General features: G+C 56.9%; 1 protein-coding gene across 1 annotated transcript; it reads left to right on the top strand.

Moving 5' to 3' along the window:
- Positions 1-844: 844 nt before the first annotated feature.
- LOC127464831 (zinc finger protein 3-like) lies at positions 845-16,755 on the top strand. The gene is made up of 4 exons (XM_051775295.1): positions 845-966; positions 1,111-1,203; positions 15,769-15,988; positions 16,728-16,755. Exons 1-4 carry the CDS (start codon positions 915-917, stop codon positions 16,753-16,755), a joined length of 393 nt encoding a protein of 130 aa, XP_051631255.1. The 5' UTR covers positions 845-914.
- The last annotated feature ends 2,465 nt before the right edge of the window (positions 16,756-19,220 follow it).

Raw genomic sequence — 19,220 nt, 5'->3', positions numbered from 1 at the left:
CCAAGGAAAACCACTTTGTTCATGCCCCAGGGTGCTGGGTTATACCTTTGGGTTTTGTGGGTTAAAACCAATTGCTTGTCTGTATAATCAGACTTATTGGGCAAGGGGGGCCCAAGGGGGGCCCAAGGGGGCTGGTCCAGGGGGGGAAGGGCTGCAAGGGGTGGATCCCGGAGGAGGAAACCCGCCAAAAGCGGCGGCCCAGCCGAGGGAGGAGCCGAGCGGGAGCACAAAGAAGAGCAGCCAAAAGGTCCTGGCGGTGGCTGGGCAATGGCGGGGGGGGCGAGAGCGGTTTGGGGGCCCCCGTGAGAGCCGGGGGGGAACCCTGGTAGCCGCGGAGTGGGGAGAGCGGAGAGGGGTGATCCCGGAGCTGGGGGACCCCCGGAATGCTGGAGGGGGGGGAGCAGAGAGGGAGCGCCGGGCCCCTTAAGCGGGGGTCCCGGAGAGGGGGAAGGCCTTGGAGTGTGGAGAGGAGGGGGGGCCTTGAGGCGGGGTGGGAGCCGAGAGCGCCAAGAGGTTTGCGAGGGTGGGAGCCGAGAGAGGAGGACCGGCCGGCCCCGGGAGACAGAGTGGGGAGAAGTGAGCCCTGGGACCCCCCTGACAACACTAAAGGGGACCCCGGAGAGTGGGAACCCCCCGGAGCCGTGGGACCCCCGGCAGCCCGGAGAAGGGGGACCCCCAATGCAGGCAGAAGTGCCATCAGACCAGACACGGGGACCCCCCTAACGCCAGAGAGCAGAGAGGGGGAATTTGGGAGCGGTTCTTGGGCTGAATGTTGGTGTTTTGGGGGTTTTTATGGACACAAGATGCCCGGTGAGTCCTAGAGCTGGACTTGGGCAGGAGGAACCCCCAAGGCAACGCACTCATCCCTTGTTTCCCCCCCCCATCAGGATTTCTGCTTCCCAAAGCTTGGGCGGATGGAGGAGGAGGCTGCGAGGAAGAGGAAGATGCCTTGGGCCCCCCAGGCAGGTGAGGAGGAAGTCAGTGCCCCTTTGGGTGGGTCTTTTGTCTTTTGTGGCCGTCCTGCCGGGGCCGGAGTTGGGGGGATGTCCTTGGGCTTCCCTGTGGGCCGGAGGCAAATCCCCTGCGTGTCCTTGTTGGTTCCTGCCCCAGGCCCCGAGGTGAGGCCGGAGAGCGCGGAGGACAAATCCCCCCGGCAGAGCCTGGTGGGAGAGGCCGTTTTGAAGGGCTCCCCGGCACAGGAAGGTAGCGGGGAGGAAAAGGGCCGGAGATGCCCCCGCAGGAGGGACTCCAAAGCCAGCCCAGGGGGCTGTGAGGAGGAAAGAGCCAGCGTGTGCCGGGAAGGCGGCCGGAGCTTGAGGCGGAGCTGCGAGCTGGTGGTCCCTGAGCAGCCTCCCAGCAGGGAAAAGCACTTCAGGTGCTTGGAATGTGGGAAGAACTTCAGCAAGAGATCCAACCTCCTGACGCACCAGCACATCCACACTGGGGAACGGCCCTACACGTGTGAGGAGTGTGGGAAGAGCTTCAATCAGAGCTCCAACCTCCTCAGACACCAGACGATCCACAGTGGGGAACGGCCCTACATGTGTGAGGAGTGTGGGAAGAGCTTCAATCAGAGCTCCGCCCTGCTCCAACACCAGATGATCCACAGTGGGGAAAGGCCCTACATGTGTGAGGAATGTGGGATGAACTTCAACCAGATCTCCACCCTGCTCCGACACCAGATGATCCACAGTGGGGAATGGCCCTACACGTGTGCGGAGTGTGGGAAGAGCTTCAGGAAGAGCTGCACCCTCCACAGGCACCGTCGCATCCACACTGGGGAACGGCCCTACACGTGTGGGGAGTGTGGGAAGAGCTTCAAACAGAGCTCCCACCTTCTCAGACACCAGACGATCCACAAGGGGGAACGGCCCTACATGTGTGAGGAGTGTGGGAAGAGCTTCAAGCGGAGCTCCTACCTGCTCCAACACCAGAGGATCCACAGTGGGGAAAGGCCCTACATGTGTGACGAATGTGGGATGAACTTCAATCAGATCTCCGCCCTGCGCCGCCACCAGATGATCCACAGTGGGAATGGCCCTACACGTGTGGGGAGTGTGGGAAGAGCTTCAGGGACAGCTCCAGCCTTTGCAAACACCGTTGCACCCCCACCAGGGAATGGCCCTACAAGTGCTTGGAATGTGGGAAGAGCTTCAGCACAAGCACCAAACTGCTCAGCCACCAGCAAATCCACACTGGGGAACAGCCCTACACGTGTAGGGAATGTGGGACAGCTCCACCCTCTACAGCCACCATCGCATCCACATCAGGGAGAGGCCTCACAAGTGTGGGGAGTGTGGGAAGAGCTTCAGGGACAGCTCTGTCTTGACCTCCCACCAACGGACCCACCGGTAAGAGAAGCCCCGAGTGCCCCGACTGCGGGAAGAGCTTCGGCCGCTGCTCCAACTCCATCAGCCATGGGAGGACCCGCGTTGGATGATCCACAGGGACCCCCGTTGGGCACAGCCCTGGTGTGCTGGTTTAAAGGTAAACCAGCAGGGGAAATGACAGCGGTGACACCTAGAATGGGATGGAACACCTGGAATGGGAATGAGAATGCCTGGAATGGGAATGGGGACATCAGGAATGGGATGGGGACAATAGCAATGGGATGGGAACACCAGGAATGGAAATGGGAACACCTGGAATGGGAATTGGGACATTGGGAGCAGACTGGGGACACTAGGAATGGGAATGCGGGCAGCAGGAATGGGAATGGGGACATGTGGAATGGGGAGGGAACACCTGGAATGGGAATGGGAACACCTGGAATGGGAATGGAGACACCTGGAACGGGAATGGGAACACCAGGAATGGGAATGGGAAAACATGGAATGAAAATGGGGACACCTGGAATGGAAATGGGAACACCTGGAATGGAAATGGGGACACCTGGAATGGAAATGGGAACACCTGGATTGGGAATGGGAACAACTGGAATTGGAATGGAGACACCTGGAATGGGAACACCAGGAATGGGAATGGGAACACCTGGAATGGAAATGGGGACACCAGGAATGGGAATGGGAACACCTGGAATGGGAATGGGAACAACTGGAATTGGAATGGAGACACCTGGAATGGGAACACCTGGAATGGGAATGGGAACACCTGGAATGGGAATGGGGACACCAGGAATGGGAATGGGGACAAAAGGAATGGGAACACCTGGAATGAAAATGGGGACACCTGGAATGGAAATGGGAACACCTGGAATTGGAATGGAGACACATGGAATGGGAACACCAGGAATGGGAATGGGAACACCGGGAATGGAAATGGGGACACCAGGAATGGGAATGGAGACACATGGAATAGGAACACCAGGAATGGGAATGGGAACACCGGGAATGGAAATGGGGACACCAGGAATGGGAATGGAAACACCTGGAATGGAAATGGGAACACCTGGAATTGGAATGGAGACACATGGAATGGGAACACCAGGAATGGGAATGGGAACACCTGGAATGGAAATGGGGACACCTGGAATGGGAACACCTGGAATGGAAATGGGGACACCTGGAATGGGAACACCTGGAATGGGAATGGAAACACCTGGAATGGAAATGGGAACACCTGGAATTGGAATGGAGACACATGGAATGGGAACACCTGGAATGGAAATGGGAACACCTGTAATTGGAGTGGAGACACCTGGAGTGGGAACACCTGGAATGGGAATGGGAACACCTGGAATGGAAATGGGGACACCAGGAATGGGAATGGGAACACCTGGAATAAGAGTGGAGACACCTGGAATGGAAATGGGGACACCTGGAATGGGAATGGGGACATCAGGAATGGGAATGGGGACACCTGGACTGGGAATCGGAAAATTGGGAATGGGAATGGGAACATTGGGAGCAGGTTGGGGACACCAGGAATGGGAATGGGAACACCTGGAATTGGAATGGGAACACCTGGAATGGGAATGGGAACATTGGGAGTAGACTGGGGACACCAGGAATTGGAATGGGGACACCTGGAATGGGAATGGGAACATTGGGAGCAGTTTGGGGACACCAGGAATGGGAATGGGAACACCTGGGATTGGAATGGGGACACCTGGAATGGGAATGGGAACATTGGGAGCAGACTGAGCACACCAGGAATTAGCATGGGGACTTCTGGAAGGGAATGGAGACAACAGGAATGGGAATAGGGAAAACAAAGGTGGGATGGGAACACCTGGAATGGGAATGGGGACAATAGGAATGGGAATGGAGACACCTAGAATGGGATGGAACACCTGGAATGGGAATTGGAACACATGGAATGGGAATGGGAACACCTGGAATGGGAATGGAAACACCTGGAATGGGAATGGGGGCAGCAGGAATGGGAATGGGAACACCTGAAATTGGAATGGGGACACCTGGAACGGGAATGGGAACACCTGGATTGGAAATGGGGACACCAGGAATGGGAACAACTGGAACTGGAATGGAGACACCTGGAATGGGAACACCTGGAATGGGAATGGGAACACCTGGAATGGAAATGGGGACACCAGGAATGGGAATGGGAACACCTGGAACTGGAATAGAAACACCTGGAATGGGAACACCTGGAATTGGAATAGGAACACCTGGAATGGGAATGGGGACAGCAGGATTGGGAATTGGGACACCAGGAATGGGAATGGAAACACCTGGAATGGGAATGGGGGCAGCAGGAATGGGAATGGGGACACCTGGAATTGGAATGGGGACACCTGGAACGGGAATGGGAACACCTGGATTGGAAATGGGGACACCAGGAATGGGAACAACTGGAACTGGAATGGAGACACCTGGAATGGGAACACCTGGAATGGGAATGGGAACACCTGGAATGGAAATGGGGACACCAGGAATGGGAATGGGAACACCTGGAACTGGAATAGAAACACCTGGAATGGGAACACCTGGAATTGGAATAGGAACACCTGGAATGGGAATGGGGACAGCAGGATTGGGAATTGGGACACCAGGAATGGGAATGGAAACACCTGGAATGGGAATGGGGGCAGCAGGAATGGGAATGGGGACACCTGGAATGGGAATGGGGACATCAGGAATGGGAATGGGGACACCTGGGCTGGGAATGGGAACATTGGGAATGGGAATGGCAACATCGGGAGCAGGTTGGGAACACCAGGAATGGGAATGGGATCACCTGGGATTGGAATGGGGACACCTGGAATGGGAATGGGAACATTGGGAGCAGACTGGGGACACCAGGAATTGGAATGGGGACACCTCGAATGGGAATGGAGACACCTGGAATGGGAATAGGGAAAACAGAGGTGGGATGGGAACACCTGGAATGGGAATGGGGACAATAGGAATGGGAATGGAGACACCTGGAATATAAATGGGAACACCAAGAACTGGGAATGGGGAAAACAGAAGTGGGATGGGAACACCAGGAATGGGAGGACGGACAATAGGAATGAGAATGGAGACACCTAGAATGGGATGGAACACCTGGAAAGGGAATTGGAACACATGTAATGGGAATTGGAACACCTGGAATGGGAACACTTTGAATGGGAATGGGAACTCCCGGAACGGGAATGGGGACACCTGGAATGGGATGGGAACAACTAGAATGGGATGGGAACACCTGGAACAGGAATGCAAACCCGTGGAATGGGAATGGGAACAGCCGGGCCCGGGCTGTGTCCCTGGGGAAACAGGAGGCCAGGCCCAAAAGAGTTAACTAAGAAATTGGGGCCTGCTAACAAGCTACCAACATCCAAGACCATCTGTGCTCGTTCTGTTCTACTGACTGGAGCAAAGCTTCAGAGAATAGTACAGGAACATGTCCTAGGCCTCGAGGGGATAAATTAGAGAGACAGCAGGATCAGGGAGACATTGGAATAGGAGGAATAGGCCGGGAGCCAGGGCTTTTTCCAAGCTTCAGTGAGCGGGTCAAGAAGAATGGAAGAGAAGGAAGGTCAAGCTGAGGAAGATGAGTTGAAGCCCCCAGAGCCATGGAGGAAGAGTGGAAGTACCCTCAGGGTTGAGGGCCAAGAGAAACACCGCCCCAAGCCCCACCTGAGCTCCACCTCTACTCCGCCTGTTATTAATATGCATCGATAGATGTTGTAATCACTTGAATATGCATTTAATCCTAGCTGAAGATTGTAGAAAAATGCTGATTTTGTGTGAAGCCTTCCAGCAAGTTTGTCCAGCGCCAGCTGGCTTGCTCCCAACGTTGAATAAACAAATCCCTTGCTGCTTAAAGATAAAAAAGTCTCTGAGCAGTTTCTCGGACCGATTTTTCGTATTCAGCGCCCAGTCAGTCCCAGGATGATCCCAGTCACTCCTGGTCTCTCCCAGTTGCTCCCAGTATGATCCCAATCACCTCCTGCATGATCCCACTCACTCCTGCTATGATCCCAGGATGACCCCAGTCACCCTCAGTGTGGTCTCAGTTGCTCCCAGCATGGGCCAAGCTTCTCCCACCGTGATCCCAGGATGATCCCAGTTGTCCCCATCATGGTCCCAGTTGCTCCCAGTTGCCCCTAGCACAGATCCAGTCACTCCAAGTATGATCCCAGTCCTCCCTCCTGACAGTCCCAGTCAATCCCAGTTGCTTCTATTGTAGATCCAGTCACTGAATTCCTTCCAGTTGCCCCCAGCCTGGTCCTAATTCCCCTTCACGTAGTCCCAGTCACTCCCAGTACGGTCCCAGTCACCCCCACCGTGGTTACAGACACTCCCAGTATATCCCAGTAGAGCCCTCAGAATGCTCCTAGTCCTTCCCAGTCACTCCCAGATGCACCAGTAACATTCCAGTTTCCACCAGTATGATCCCAGAGAGTCCAAGGCACTCCCACTATATCCTATGTGGCTTCCAGTTGCTCCCAGTAGCCCTCGGTGTGGTCCCAGTTGCTCCCAGTCTGATCCCTGTTGCCCCAGTTCTGGTCCTGGAGGGTCCCAGTGTGCTCAGATCCTGCTCCCGGGGGTCCTGCTGGGTCCCAGTCCTGGTCCCGGTGTATCCTGGTGGCCCAGTCCATCCCAGTCCATCCCAGTCTGTCCCAGTCCATCCCAGTCCATCCGAGTCCATCCCAGTCCATCCCACCTGTCCCAGTCCATCCCAGTCTGTCCCAGTCCATCCCAGTCCCTTCCCAGCCGTTTCCCAGGTCCTGCCCCCCCGCCCCCCAAGATGCTGACGGGGTCGGGGCTCCGTCTTTGGCTTCGTCTCCCTGGGCCTGCCTGGAATGAAGGGGCCGCTGGGACACTGCGGGACCTCCTAAGACCAAAGGAACCCCGGGAGAATTTGGATACTCCTGGAATCTAGGCACAATTGGGACACTGCAGGGCCCTATGGAAAAAAAGGAACCTTGTGACGCTGCGGAATTCCTGGAATCCAGGGGCCTTTGGGACATGGGGGCCTCATGGAACCAAAGGAACCCTGAGGTGTTTCAGAAGGTCATGGAATCAAGGGGCCACTGGGACACTGCAGGGCCTCTGGGAATTAAAGGAACACTGGGACACTGGGGCAGGACATCCCCCTGCAATGGCACCAAGACAATGCCCCATTTGCAAAGGGGTCAGTGCTGAGCTGAGAGGGGGCCAGGCCAAGGCAGGAGATGTTGGACCCCAGACTGGTTTCACCCCAAATGAAGCCCCTGATGGTGAGGGAACCCCTGGAGTCCAAGGACTGTCAGTCCATGGGTTTCTACCAGAAAGGGCCAGTCCCCTTTCCCAGGGGCAGGTTCTTCCAACAGAACCCTTCTTGGGGGTGTGTGGAGATTCCTGCCTTGGCTGGGGACCCCCCAAGGTCACTGCTGGAGGTTGAGAGCAGAGATCTCCCCACGAGCGCTGGTCTGGGGGAGTTCCATCCATCTCTAATTAAGAATTCTTGCTTGTTTGCTACCTTTAGTAGAATTGCTTCAACAATTGCTTTAGTGTAGTGCCCTGTCCTATCTTATCCTGTACTACTGGTAGTTTTAGTGTTTCTATTGTTCACTAAATAATTCTGACTAAAAGCTTTTGTGTCATCATTTGCAAACAAAAGAATTCATTTTCTTTCAATAGATCTGATTTGCCATCATTAAAGCCTGGGGGACAAACATGGTTCAGTCACCCCTCTAGAATTGCTCTAAATTTCAACTGTTGGCACAATGCAAGGCTGAGATTGGATCCAGCAGCCACCAGCACCCAGAGTAAGTTGGGAGCTCAGGGGGACCACCCCCTTTCCCAACCCCCCAGTGCCCAAAGACCCCCATGGGACCATCCATCCCTCCAGACCACCCCCCCCTTTTCCACCCCTCTCCCTGTTCCTCCCACTTCTCCATGGTCCCCTCAATCCCCAGCCACCCCAAGATCAGTTTTGGGGTCCCAACCCCCACTTTTTCCCCCTCTCCCACCCCTCACACATCATCCCCCAATCCCCACCTCCCTCATGCTCAGTTTGGGGGTCCCACCCTCCCCTTTTCCCCACTCTTCTGACCTCTCTCACCCCTTCCCATCAGCCCCCAATTCGCAGCCTCCCTCCCCCTCCACTTTTGGGGGGTCCCACTCCCCTCCCACTCAGTTTGGGGTCCCACCACCCCTTTTACCCCCTCTGACTCACCGACCCCCCCTTCCCAACACCCCCTCTAACCCAAGAGCTCCTCGCCTGCAGTGGGAAGGGCTCCCAGTAACACCAGAGCCCATAAAAGTCCCCCCAAAAAAAGGGTTAGGTGGAGTCCTGGGTGGGCTCTGAGTGGGTTTGGGGGTTCCTTGGGGGTTGTGGGGTGGTTTAAGGGGGTCCCAGCACACTTTGGGATGCGTTGGATGCCGTGTTGGGGTGCAGATGTCCCCCCAAAGCTCCCCCAGAACACGGGGACACAAGGGGGGGGCACAGAGGGGTCCCCATTCCTGATCCATCCTGGAGCAACCACACTGGGGGCAACTGGGATCAGAGTGGGAGCAGCTGGGCCCCTGCTGGGATCATACTGGGATCATCCTGGGAGTGACTGCAATAATACTGGGAGTATGGGAGAGGGACTGCAACCATACTGGGGATGACTGGGATCAAACTGGATTCATTGAATCCACTGGAAGTGTCTGGAATTTACTGGGATCATTGGGGGTGACTGGACTCCTAGTGGGATCCTACTGGGAGCAACTGGGACCATGCAGGGGCAAGTGGCATCCTCCAGGCAGTGCCTCCCATTTCTGAGGAGAGAGTAAAATAAAAAGCTCCTCACTGCCCCCACAGCCTTTGGAGAGTCTTCAGCCTGGAATGTGGATGTGCTGGTTGGTTCTTTTGTGTGGGTCAATCACCCAAGGCAAAATCTCCCCTCCCCCGTTCAACATCCCCCCTTACAGCAATGCAGGGCAAAGAAAGATTCCCTGCCTGGGTTTTTTTGAACAAGTAAACCTGTGACAACCTCCCAGGCTGCTGAGCAGGGACAAGGAGGCAGTGAGGGCCCAGGGCTGCAAGGGGCACTTGTCTCCTCATGGTGGGACCCTAAATGGGCAGAAAAGAAACCCCCAAGGCTCAATTTGGGAGCAATAGTGGGCAGCCATTCTCTGTTATCAGCCCCTCACCCATGGGAGGATCTTCCCCCCAACCATGAGTGTGCCCTGTTCTCCCCCAGGGCAGCTGAGATTTACTCACAATTTTACACATCCAGCAAATGTCTTACATATTCACTCCTTCCCTCAGAAAGATCACACCCATGGGAATTAGCTCAGAGAGGTCCTTCTGAAGTCCTTCCAAAGTCCTTATTTGGTCACTGGGGGCCTTCTGGTGGCCTCTTGGTGGTCTCTGGTGCTTGTTTGGAGCTTGAACTTTACTTGACCTTGTCTGTTGAGCAGAGTATTTACAGTTGGATACAGAGGACCCTTGTTCAGCATCTCTTCTCCAAAACCTGGACACTTATGTGACAACTACCCCAACTGAAAAGCATTCAGAAACTTCCCAATTTTGTAACTCCCCTGCCAGAAACTTCCACTGCAAAGGCCCGTGGAAAATTGCCGAGCAAGGGAGAATTCCTGCTCTCAGGAGAGACCCCGCCTGGTTTGACGGGAGGCCTGGGAAGGACCCCCCTGGCAGAAGCTTTCCCCCCAGGCTCTCCAAGCTCCCGGCTGTGGGCAAAGCCAGCCCATGGCCCAGCGGGGTGGGCTGGGGCTGCCCAGGGGCAGGAGACACGGGCCCCACGGAGCGAGGCCAGCGGAGCCCCAGTGGGCCGGGGCTGGAGCGCCCGAGGCCCGGGAGAGGCTGGAGAGCAGGCAGGGAGCCCGCAGGCCTGCCCGCTCCCAGTTGGCAAGGGCTGCAGGCAGAGAGGCAGCTCTGCAGGCCTGGAGCAGCACAGGGGCTCTCCAGCTCTGCCCTCGGCACAGGCCTCTCCCAATGCACCAGGCACAGACGGGCACCATTGCAAAGGGGAACCTTTTAGTCCCAGTTTCGGGGGGAATCACAGACTCGCCCCGAGGAGCCACAGCCAAGGGTCTGGTGGCAGCAGGGGGCCCTTCCTGGACATTAGAGACCTTTCCTAATCTTTCAGTGGGCCCACTTTGCCTTTGGATTCGTTGTTTCCATTAATCACAGAGGGGGTGTTAGGCCATAAATCACCTTTAGCCAGCACACAGCAAAAATTCCTCACAAGCTACTTTGGAGAGAACACAGCTTGGGAAAAGCACTAGAACTGTCAGTTTTGTGAGAGTTACCCTTGATAAACTTCAGTGAACAAAGCCTGGGAGAGAAAGATGTGCTCTGGTGCACATTCCAGTGGGCACACAGGGGAATGCTGGGCTGGAATGTTTGTTTCCAGGTGGCCTTGTGGCCACTCCCTGTGCCAGGGGATACTGTGCAGGCCACCTGGAAACAAACATTCCAGCCCAGCATTCCCCTGTGTGCCCACTGGAATGTGCACCAGACACCCTGAGGGAAGAAACATTTCCAGAGGAGAAGACTTTGCTCTTCCTGCTGCAGCCACAAATGGGACAAATGAAACCCTCCAACTCTGTCCTTTTGTATCAGCCAGTCAGACACCACTTTCTTCTGGTCAGGGGGTGTGTTGGGGATAACTCCAGCCCTCCCTGCCCCCCCAGCCTTTTCACTTATTTATATGTGTTTAACAAAGAAAGAATTTAAAGGGCATCAGTTCTAACTTACATCATCCTCTTCAGTATTTAGTATTCTGTCCTCTATTGGTTATTGACTTCTCACTTCTCACCCTAATTAGTCCCCATTTTTCAGGCTTTTTATTATCCTTTTCCCAGGTAGGGAGTTTCCAACACCTAATGTATGGTCTTTGTTAACCTCTTCTTTATCTTCTAGTTCCTGCACAATGTCCTTGTGGTCTGTAAATTCTGCATTCCTTGTGTCCAGTTTCAGCAATCCACCTCTCTCCCCAGGCTTTGTTCACTGAAGCAGATCAGGGCTAGTTTAGCAAAACTCAGAGTTGCAATAATTTTCCCAAGCCTGTTCCCACAAGAGCAGGTGATGACAAACTTTGCTAAGTGCTGGCCAATAGTGACTTAAGACTAACCCACTGTTTAGGATGAATATTCTGGTTATGATTCACTAAAGCAATTAACTAACAAGTTAATGAACACCATTCATTTAAACAAATCAGGAAATGATCTCGTTCCCAGCAGCAGCACCGAGTGCCCAGAGCCGATGTGTGCAAGTGCTGGGCTGGAGCAGAGACGTGCTGGAGGGGCAGATGGCAATGGGACAGCACAGAAAGGGGAAACGCTTCCCCCCAGGCCAGGGAAAGGCTGGGTTGGTCTCTGCAGCCCTGGCAGGAGAGGCCTTTGCTGTCGGGGGGTCTCTGCAGCCCCTGAGGGGCTGTGCTGGAGGAGAAGCTGATCTCAAGGCAGGACAGAGATGCTGAAAATGTCTTTGGGTGGGCACATCTCGTGATTCAGGAACACTGACAATCATCCCACAGAGCCTTGGTTGAATCATCAGGTGGGTGATGAAGGGACAGAAGGGCCTGCAAAGCCTGGGAGCAGGTCCCCCATTCCATTGCAAGTGGGAACACCGTGGGATCTTCTGGCAGGGCAGCAGGGCTGGGCACAGGCAAGCCAGGAGATGCTGGAGGCTGTGGCAGACAGCTCTGGGCCCCAGACAATCCCTGGGCTGCCCAGGGCTGCTCTCTTGCTGCCAGACAAGGGGGTCTGGCTGGGCAGGGGAAGGCTGAGGGAGCCAGGGTTGCAGGGAGCAGGGAATGGTGGAGCTGCAGGACAAGGAGCAGAAGGGCCCTGCAGGGCTGCAGCAGAGCTGATTGCAGGGAGCTGCCTTCAGGGCAGGGATTCTGCCCCTGGGCTCTCCCTGCTGAGGCCACACCTCGAGTGCTGTGCCCAGTTCTGGGCCCCTCACTTTGGGGAAGGTGTTGAGGTGCTGGAGCGTGTCTGGAGAAGGGCACTGGGGCTGCTGAAGGCTCTGGAGCACAAGTGCTGTGAGGAGCAGCTGAGGGAGCTGGGCTTGCTGAGCCTGGGCAGAAGGAGGCTCAGGGGGGACCTTCTCACTCTCTACAACTCCCTGACAGGAGGGGGGACCCGGGGGGTCGGTCTCTTCTCCCAGGCAACCAACAGTGGGACAAGAGGGCACAGCCTAAAGCTGCACCAGGGGAGGTTTAGGTCAGACAGGAGGCTCAAGTTCTTCCCAAAAGGGGTGACTGGGTGTTGGAATGGGCTGCCCAGGGAGGGGGTGGAGTCACCGTGCCTGGAGGTGTTTCAGAAAAGACTGGACGTGGCTCTCAGGGCCATGGTCTAATTGACAGGGTGGGGTTGGGTCATGGCTTGGACTCCATGATCTCAGAGGTCTTTTCCCACCTCGTTGATTCTGTGATTCTGGAATGGCCCCTTGGTTCCATGAGGTTTTGCAGTGTCACAGTGGCCCTTTGATTCCATGAGGTTCCACAGGGTCACAAAGGCCACTGGATTCCATGAGGGTACCAAAGGTCTCAGGGCTCGTTTGATTCCATGAGGCCCCACATGTCACACTGGCAACTTTGTTCCATGAGGCTCCACAGTAGCCCCTGGGTTCCTTTAATTCCATGAGGTCCCGCAGTGTCACGATGGTCCCTTGATCCCATGGGGTTCCGCAGTGTCCCAGGGTTCCTTTGGCTCCATAAGGCTGATCTCAGGCTCTGAGATAGAACTGAACCAGCAGTGGTTGTCCAGAATGTGCCCTAGAAAATTTCTGTGTAACCAACTGCAATGGAGAGAAAACAGCCAAGGAAAGGAAAGAAACAATGAAGGGAGGAACTCGTGGTTCACAGAAGCAGCAAAGCAGGCAAAGGTGGGGTGTTAGAGAATCCCAGAATGAAAGAATGTGCGAGTTGGAAGGGACCCCAGAGGGATCATCAAGTCCAACCCTCAGCTCTGCCCAGGCCCATCCCCAAGAGTCACAGCCTGTGCCCCAGAGGATCATCCAAACTCTGCTGGAGCTCTGTCAGCCTTGGTGCTGTGCCCACTGCCCTGGGGAGCCTGTTCAGTGCCAACCACCCTGGGGGGGAAGAACCTCTTTCTAACATCCAACCTGAGCCTGCCCTGACACAACTCCAGGCCATTCCCTGGGGGCTGTCCCTGGTCCCCCCAGAGCAGAGCTCAGGGCCTGCCCCTCCTCTGCCCCTCCTGAGGAAGTTGGAACTGCCATGAGGTCTCCCCTCAGTCTCCTCTTGTGCAGCTGAACACCCCAAGTGCCCTGAGCTGCCCCTCCTAAGGCTTCCCCTGCAGAGCCTTCCCCATCCTGGTGGCCTCCTTTGGACACTCTCGACTGGCTCAATCTCTTCCTTCCATTGTGTCCCCCCCGAGTGCCCCACTATTGAGGTGAGGCCGCCCCAGGGCAGAGCAGAGCGGGACAATCCCCTCCCTGGCCTGGCCATGCTGGGCCTGATGCCCCCAGGACAGGGTTGTCCCTCCTGGCTGCCAGGGCACTGCTGACTCCTGGCCAAGTGGGCACCCCCCAGGACCCCCAGGGCCCTTTCCCAGCACTGCTCTCCAGCCTCTCATTCCCACTCTGTCCCCACATCTGGGGTTGCCCCATCCCAGGGGCAGAATCCAGCACTGCCCCTTGTTGAACTTCCGTGGCTCTGCCGCCAACCCATCCCTCCACCACTGCAAAACACCCACCGGGGACCCCCAAAATCCCCCTAAGGGGCATTTGCGGCTCAGCTTTGGAGTCCTGTAAGATCCAAACATTCTCCCCCTACACCCCCCCCTTCCAAAAAAGAAACAAACACCAAAACCCCCACCAAGATATTTGGGACAAGCTCCCCCTTCCCGATCCCCCGCGAGATGGGGCGGGGGGGACGATCCTGTTGCCGTTCCCGCTCCGCCTTTCTCCCTGCCCTTCCTGCCGCCCCTCCTTCTCCTGCTGCATCGCTGCGGCCGCGGGCGGAGCTCTGGGGTGAGCGGGGGAGGGGGACGAGCCGATGGGAAAGGGGGGAAAGGGAGGAAACGGGGGGTAGGACCCCCAAAGGGAGCGCGGGGGGCGGTGGGTGAGCCCCAAAGGGAGCTGGGGGGAGCCGGGGTTTGGGGGGCCGGTGGGCAAGGGGTGGGCGAGGGGGGCTAAGGGGAGGTGGGAGAGCGGGCAAGGGGTTCCCTTGGGGGTCCCTTGGTGTCCCCATGCGTTGATCTGTGGAGAGGGGGGCCCTGGAGAGGGGACACCCCGGGCTCGCTGTGCCGAGCCGGCGGTCGGGGCCGTGCTGTTGGTTGCCGATCCCGGCCGGCTGAGCCAAGAGCCCGGCCACGTGTGCGGGGCCCGATCCGCTCCCTGCTCTCGTTGCCCCGGGGCAGCCTCTGGTGTCCCCCCGGCTGTGGGGGCGTTTTGTTGGCTCGGGCACAGGCGGCCCTTGTGCGGGGCTGTGTGCCGGGGGGCTGCTGGGGGTCCCCGGGGGGTGTTTTGGGGCGGTGTCGGGGTGGGTTGTGGGCAGAGCCCCGTGGGTGGTCGGGGGGCTGCGGGTCCCCCCCTTGTTGGGGGTTGGTGTTGGTGGGTGAGGCCCCGGCGGCTCCATTGTGAGGCCGGTGTGGGCGGGGGGGGCTGGTCCGGGGGAGCCGGAGGGAGCCGAGGCAGCGGGTTTGGGGAGCCCTCGGGAGAGCCGGGGGTGGGGGGAGGAAGGGCGGGAGCCCCGGAGTGTGGAGAGCGGAGCGGGGCGATGGCGGAGCTGGGGGACCCCCGGCAGGCTGGAGGGGGGAGCAGGGAGAGGGAGGAGCCCCGGGAGCCCCGGGAGGCTGCAAGGGGGGTCCCGGAGAAGGGGCAGCCTGGGCAGTGGGGACCCCTGGGATCCCCGGGCCAAGAAAGTGGAGAAGGCGGAGAGGGGGAATGTCTGCGAACCCGGCCCCCTGAAGCAGAGAGTGAGGGGAGAAGGGACCCCTGGGACCCCCAAAAGCTGAATGTTATTATTTTGGGGGTTTTTATGGACAAGATGCCCGGTGAGTCCTAGAGCTGGACTTGGGCAGGAGGAACCCCCAGGACAACGTGCTCACACCTTGTTTTTCCCTCCCCAGCAGGATTTCTGCTTCCCAAAGCTTGGGCGGATGGAGGAGGAGGCTGCGAGGAAGAGGAAGGTGCCTTGGGCCCCCCAGGCAGGTGAGGAGGAAGTCAGTGCCCCTTTGGGTGGGTCTTTTGTCTTTTGTGGCCGTCCTGCCGGGGCCGGAGTTGGGGGGATGTCCTTGGGCTTCCCTGTGGGCCAGAGGCAAATCCCCTGCGTGTCCTTGTTGGTTCCTGCCCCAGGCCCCGAGGTGAGGCCGGAGAGCGCGGAGGACAAATCCCCCCGGCAGAGCCTGGTGGGAGAGGCCGTTTTGAAGGGCTCCCCGGCGCAGGAAGGCAGCGGGGAGGAAAAGGGCCGGAGATGCCCCCGCAGGAGGGGCTCCAAAGCCAGCCCAGGGGGCTGTGAGGAGGAAAGAGCCAGCGTGTGCCGGGAAGGCGGCCGGAGCTTGAGGCGGAGCTGCGAGCTGGTGGTCCCTGAGCAGCCTCCCAGCAGGGAAAAGCACTTCAGGTGTTTGGAATGTGGGAAGAGCTTTAGGAGGAGAACCCACCTCCTGAGGCACCAGCACGTTCACACCGGGGAACGGCCATACACGTGTGGGGAATGTGGGAAGAGCTTCAGGAAGAGCACCACCCTCCTCAGCCACCGTCGCATCCACAGTGGGGAAAGGCCCTACACGTGTGGGGTGTGTGGGAAGAGCTTCAGGAAGAGCTGCACCCTCCACAGGCACCGTCGCATCCACAGTGGGGAACAGCCCTACACATGTGGGGAGTGTGGGAAGAGCTTCAATCAGAGCTCCAACCTCCTCAGACACCAGACGATCCACAGTGGGGAACGGCCCTACATGTGTGAGGAGTGTGGGAAGAGCTTCAATCAGAGCTCCGCCCTGCTCCAACACCAGATGATCCACAGTGGGGAAAGGCCCTACATGTGTGAGGAATGTGGGATGAACTTCAACCAGATCTCCACCCTGCTCCGACACCAGATGATCCACAGTGGGGAATGGCCCTACACGTGTGCGGAGTGTGGGAAGAGCTTCAGGAACAGCTCCACCCTCCACAGGCACCGTCGCATCCACACTGGGGAACAGCCCTACACATGTGGGGAGTGTGGGAAGAGCTTCAATCAGAGCTCCAACCTCCTCAGACACCAGACGATCCACAGTGGGGAACGGCCCTACATGTGTGAGGAGTGTGGGAAGAGCTTCAAGCGGAGCTCCTACCTGCTCCAACACCAGAGGATCCACAGTGGGGAAAGGCCCTACACGTGTGAGGAATGTGGGATGAACTTCAATCAGATCTCCGCCCTGCGCCGACACCAGATGATCCACAGTGGGAACGGCCCTACACGTGTGGGGAGTGTGGGAAGAGCTTCAGGGACAGCTCCAGCCTTTGCAAACACCGTTGCATCCCCACCAGGGAATGGCCCTACAAGTGCTTGGAATGTGGGAAGAGCTTCAGCACAAGCACCAAGCTGCTCAGCCACCAGCACATCCACACTGGGGAACAGCCCTACACGTGTAGGGAATGTGGGACAGCTCCACCCTCTACACCCACCTTCCCATCCACATCAGGGAGAGGCCTCACAAGTGTGGGGAGTGTGGGAAGAGCTTCAGGGACAGCTCTGCCTTGACCTCCCACCAACGGACCCACCGGTAAGAGAAGCCCCGAGTGCCCCGACTGCGGGAAGAGCTTCGGCCGCTGCTCCAACTCCATCAGCCATGGGAGGACCCGCGTTGGATGATCCACAGGGACCCCCGTTGGGCACAGCCCTGGTGTGCTGGTTTAAAGGTAAACCAGCAGGGGAAATGAGAGCGGTGACACCTAGAATGGGATGGAACACCTGGAATGGGAATGAGAATACCTGGAATGGGAATGGGGACATCAGGAATGGGATGGGGACAATAGCAATGGGATGGGAACACCAGGAATGGATATGGGAACACCTGGAATGGGAATTGGGACATGGGGAGCAAACTGGGGACACTAGGAATGGGAATGGGGGCAGCAGGAATGGGAATGGGGACACGTGGAATGGGGAAGGAACACCTGGAATGGGAATGGGAACACCTGGAATGGGAACACCTGGAATTCGAATGGAGACACCTGGAATGGGAACACCTGGAATGGGAATGGGAACACCTGGAATGGAAATGGGGACACCAGGAATGGGAATGGGAACACCTGGAACTGGAATGGAGACACCTGGAATGGGAACACCTGGAATGGGATTAGGAACATCTGGAATGGGAATGGGGACACCAGGAATGGGAATGGAAACACCTGGAATGGGAATACTAACACCTGGATTGGAAATGGGAACACCAGGAATGGAAATGGGGACACCTGGAATGGGAATGGGGACACCAGGAATGGGAATGGGAACACCTGGCACTGGAATGGAGACACCTGGAATGGGAACACCTGGAATAGGATTAGGAACATCTGGAATGGGAATGGGGACACCAGGAATGGGAATGGAAACACCTGGAATGGGAATGGGGACACCAGGAATGGGAATGGGGACACCTGGAATGGGAACTGAAACACCTGGAATGGGAATGGGGACACCAGGAATGGGAATGGGAACACCTGGAACTGGAATGGAAACACCTGGAGTGGGAACACCTGGAATGGGAATAGGAACACCTGGAGTGGGAATGGGGACACCAGGAATGGGAATGGAAACACCTGGAATGGGAATGGAAACACCTGGAATGGGAATGGGGACACCAGGAATGGAAATGGAGACACCAGGAATGGGAATGGGGACACCTGGAATGGGAACTGAAACACCTGGAATGGGAATGGGGACACCAGGAATGGGAATGGAAACACCTGGAATGGGAATGGGAACACCTGGAATGGAAATGGGGACACCAGGAATGGGAATGGGAACACCTGGAACTGGAATGGAAACACCTGGAGTGGGAACACCTGGAATGGGAATAGGAACACCTGGAGTGGGAATGGGGACACCAGGAATGGGAATGGAAACACCTGGAATGGGAATGGAAACACCTGGAATGGGAATGGGGACACCAGGAATGGAAATGGAGACACCAGGAATGGGAATGGGGAGACCTGGAATGGGAATTGAAACACCTGGAATGGGAATGGGGACACCAGGAATGGAAATGGAGACACCAGGAATGGGAATGGGGACACCTGGAATGGGAATGGGAACATTGGGAATGGGAATGGGAACATCGGGAGCAGGTTGGGGACACCAGGAATGGGAATGGGATCACCTGGGATTGGAATGGGAACACCTGGAATTGGAATGGGAACATTGGGAGCAGACTGGGGACACCAGGAATTGGAATGGGGACACCTGGAATGAGAATGGGAACACCTGGAATGGGAATAGGGAAAACAGAGGTGGGATGGGAACACCTGGAATGGGAATGGGGACAATAGGAATGGGAATGGAGACACCTGGAATATGAATGGGAACACCAAGAACTGGGAATGGGGAAAACAGAAGTGGGATGGGAACATCAGAAACGGGAGGAGGGACAATAGGAATGGGAATGGAGACACCTAGAATGGGATGGAACACCTGGAAAGGGAATTGGAACACATGGAATGGGAATGGGAACTCCTGGAATGGGAATGGGGACACCTGGAATGGGATGGGAACAACTAGAACGGGATGGGAACACCTGGAACAGGAATGCAAACCCGTGGAATGGGAATGGGAACAGCCGGGCCCGGGCTGTGTCCCTGGGGAAACAGGAGGCCAGGCCCAAAAGAGTTAACTAAGAAATTGGGGCCTGCTAACAAGCTAC

Source organism: Manacus candei, unplaced genomic scaffold (assembly GCF_025592945.1).
Source record: "Manacus candei isolate 608988 ecotype Guabito, Panama unplaced genomic scaffold, ASM2559294v1 h1tg000279l, whole genome shotgun sequence".
NCBI classification, from domain to species: Eukaryota; Metazoa; Chordata; class Aves; order Passeriformes; family Pipridae; genus Manacus; species Manacus candei.
This window is presented reverse-complemented; position numbering and strand designations above follow the sequence as displayed.